This window comes from Corylus avellana, chromosome ca4 (genome assembly GCF_901000735.1).
Source record: "Corylus avellana chromosome ca4, CavTom2PMs-1.0".
Lineage (NCBI taxonomy): Eukaryota > Viridiplantae > Streptophyta > Magnoliopsida > Fagales > Betulaceae > Corylus > Corylus avellana.
The window spans coordinates 23,408,091-23,410,448 of NC_081544.1; the positions used below are offsets into that span (position 1 = coordinate 23,408,091).

General features: G+C 41.9%; 1 protein-coding gene across 1 annotated transcript; it reads right to left on the reverse strand.

Annotated features, from left to right (window-relative positions):
* Positions 1-697: 697 nt before the first annotated feature.
* On the reverse strand, positions 698-1,569 carry LOC132179531 (EPIDERMAL PATTERNING FACTOR-like protein 4). The gene is made up of 2 exons (XM_059592264.1): positions 1,363-1,569; positions 698-1,286 (listed from the first exon to the last, which is right to left on the reverse strand). The coding sequence occupies exons 1-2, from the start codon at positions 1,472-1,474 to the stop codon at positions 1,033-1,035; spliced, it is 366 nt and encodes a 121-aa protein (XP_059448247.1). The 5' UTR covers positions 1,475-1,569; the 3' UTR covers positions 698-1,032.
* Between the last annotated feature and the right edge of the window lie 789 nt (positions 1,570-2,358).

Consider the following 2,358-nt stretch of genomic DNA (forward strand, 5'->3'; position numbering starts at 1 on the left):
GCTAAGAGTACCATCCTCGTCAGAACGAACAAAGTAATTACAGGCAAGCGAGGAGGGCATATTTGGAAACAAACAATAACGAGAGACTTTTGAGGTACGCTACGTAGGAGAAAAAAATGGATTTCCGTAGAGAAATGAATGCTGTCGTATCTCTCATCAGCAGCGAGAGAGATCGAGGGATCGGAGAGATCGTATAGAAAGAAAGAAAAAAAAGAAAAAAAAAAAAGAAAAGGAAAAGACAGGTGGGGGCATAGGGAAAACCAGCCAACAGATTGCAGAACAACAACAACGAAACAAACAAATGTCATGTCCTTTGTTTTTCCCCTTTGATGCTCTTTCTCAATAGTTGTCAATGGGGCATAATATTTACATATTACATATTACAAATAAATAATAGAAATGGATAGATCGCGGTAATTGTCTTTTAACATATATATCTATCCTCTGGATTCACACCATTTCCCCCATTCCTCCCTTCTCTGCGTGCATTGCCCCCAGCAAAGATTATCCATCATTTATCACTTTGCACTATTTAGAATGCATTAGGATATCGTGCAATAATGTTGCAGTACATGGACCATACTAAGAAATACTGAGGATTATTTCCTCACCCACTTAAAATAGCATACAAATAAGATTGAAACATTGTACTTTTGCACTCTCTTTCATTAATTACTTTCTCCTCTAACAACATATATCTTAACTAATTACACATTTAACTTCCATTTTTGAACTATCATATATAATTAAAGTAACACATGAGAAAGGAGAGGGAGGAGGGAGGAGGGAGGAGAGAGATCGATCCCTCTCCTCTCGATAATATCACCTAAATTCTTACATTCCCAACGTTCTCAGCAACAATAATTATAATTATAATATAAAAGCCTAGAAAAGAAGCACGCATGAGAGGAGAGCAATCTAGCTAGTTAAATTATTACTTGAAGAAGAAGAAGAAAAAAGAAAGAAAGAAAAAAAAAAAAACTGATATATCTACTTGTTTCTTTCTCTTCATCTGTGTTTGTTTTGTTTCTTTCAAGGCATAAAGAGCTTCTTCCCGCACTGGCACCGCCAAGCTTCAGGGTAGTACTCAAGGGGGGTGGTGAGGCCAGGGTGGATCGGCACGTGCACAGGATTACAAGGCGAGCATCTACCGCACTTGGATCGGCACGAGGGTGGCGACGACCCGAGACCAAGCGGCGTCCTCCGGGTCAACCCGAATATTGCTCTTGATTCTGCTTCTTCACTCTTCTCTCTCAACTCTCGCTGCTGCTGACTACTAGTACTACCTGGGAAACAAACAATAATAATGAGAAAGAGTACTGGATATTGATGAAAAGGGTTTGGTGGGTTTTGTGTGCTTACCGAGGTGGGAGAGAGAGATGGCTGTGGCAGTGGCGAATAAGAGAAATATTGTTAGGGCGGTGAGAGTTTGTATAAGAGTGTGACGGCGGCGGCGGTGGCGCAGTACGCCCATCGCCGAGCAGGTTAGCGACAAAAGCCTGATGAGTGATATTGAGCACCAATAAATATGGCTCAGGAGTGAAAAAGATATTGCATTTGAAGGAGAGCGACGCTGCTATTATTATTATTATTGCACTTCTTGCGTGTGAGCGTGTGACTGTGTGTGTGTGTGTGTGTGTGGGTGTGGGTGCTTAAGTCCAAGTCAAAGACACCTACCAAAAGAGATGAGAAAGAAAGAGAGAGAGAGAGAGTTTTGTTTTATTGCTTGGCGAAAGGGTGGGGTGGGAGTGGACCTACTATGCCCTGAATGATTTGATGGCCATGGCTATGGGGATGGAATGCAGCAGGCCATGCAAGCTGGCTAGTTACCAAAATGCCATTTAGTTTCGAGATGTGAGAACTTTATGCTATTTGAATGATAATGAGAATTTGGTGGTAGAAGGAGAACGAGGGGGAAAAAAAGAGAGAAGAAAAACACATTTGTAGTAGGCTCCATAGGATATGTGTTTGAATATCTGTCGTTCCAACATTGTCCTGTGACTCTTATGGTTAATTTTCTTCTTCATATGATATGGTACACTTGGTTTGCACCCGCTAGGCCCGGACCAACATATACCCGTTTTGTGGGATGATTAGCCCTTGACCCACCAATCCATTTGGGCAATTGCATAGAGAATACAGTAGGAGTGTGCAACACCCAATCCGCTCTCTTACCTAAAAAATGGGAGCCCACGATGCAGTCGGCAAACTTTTTAGAAAGCCCACGACGGAAAGGTACGAGAACACAACTCTTCTCCGTTTGATGGAGCAGTTTGGTTTTAAATGTTGCTTGTCCTGCAACATATCGAGATAGGTTATGAAAACACCTCTTGCTATAACCGATGAACCATCCTTACC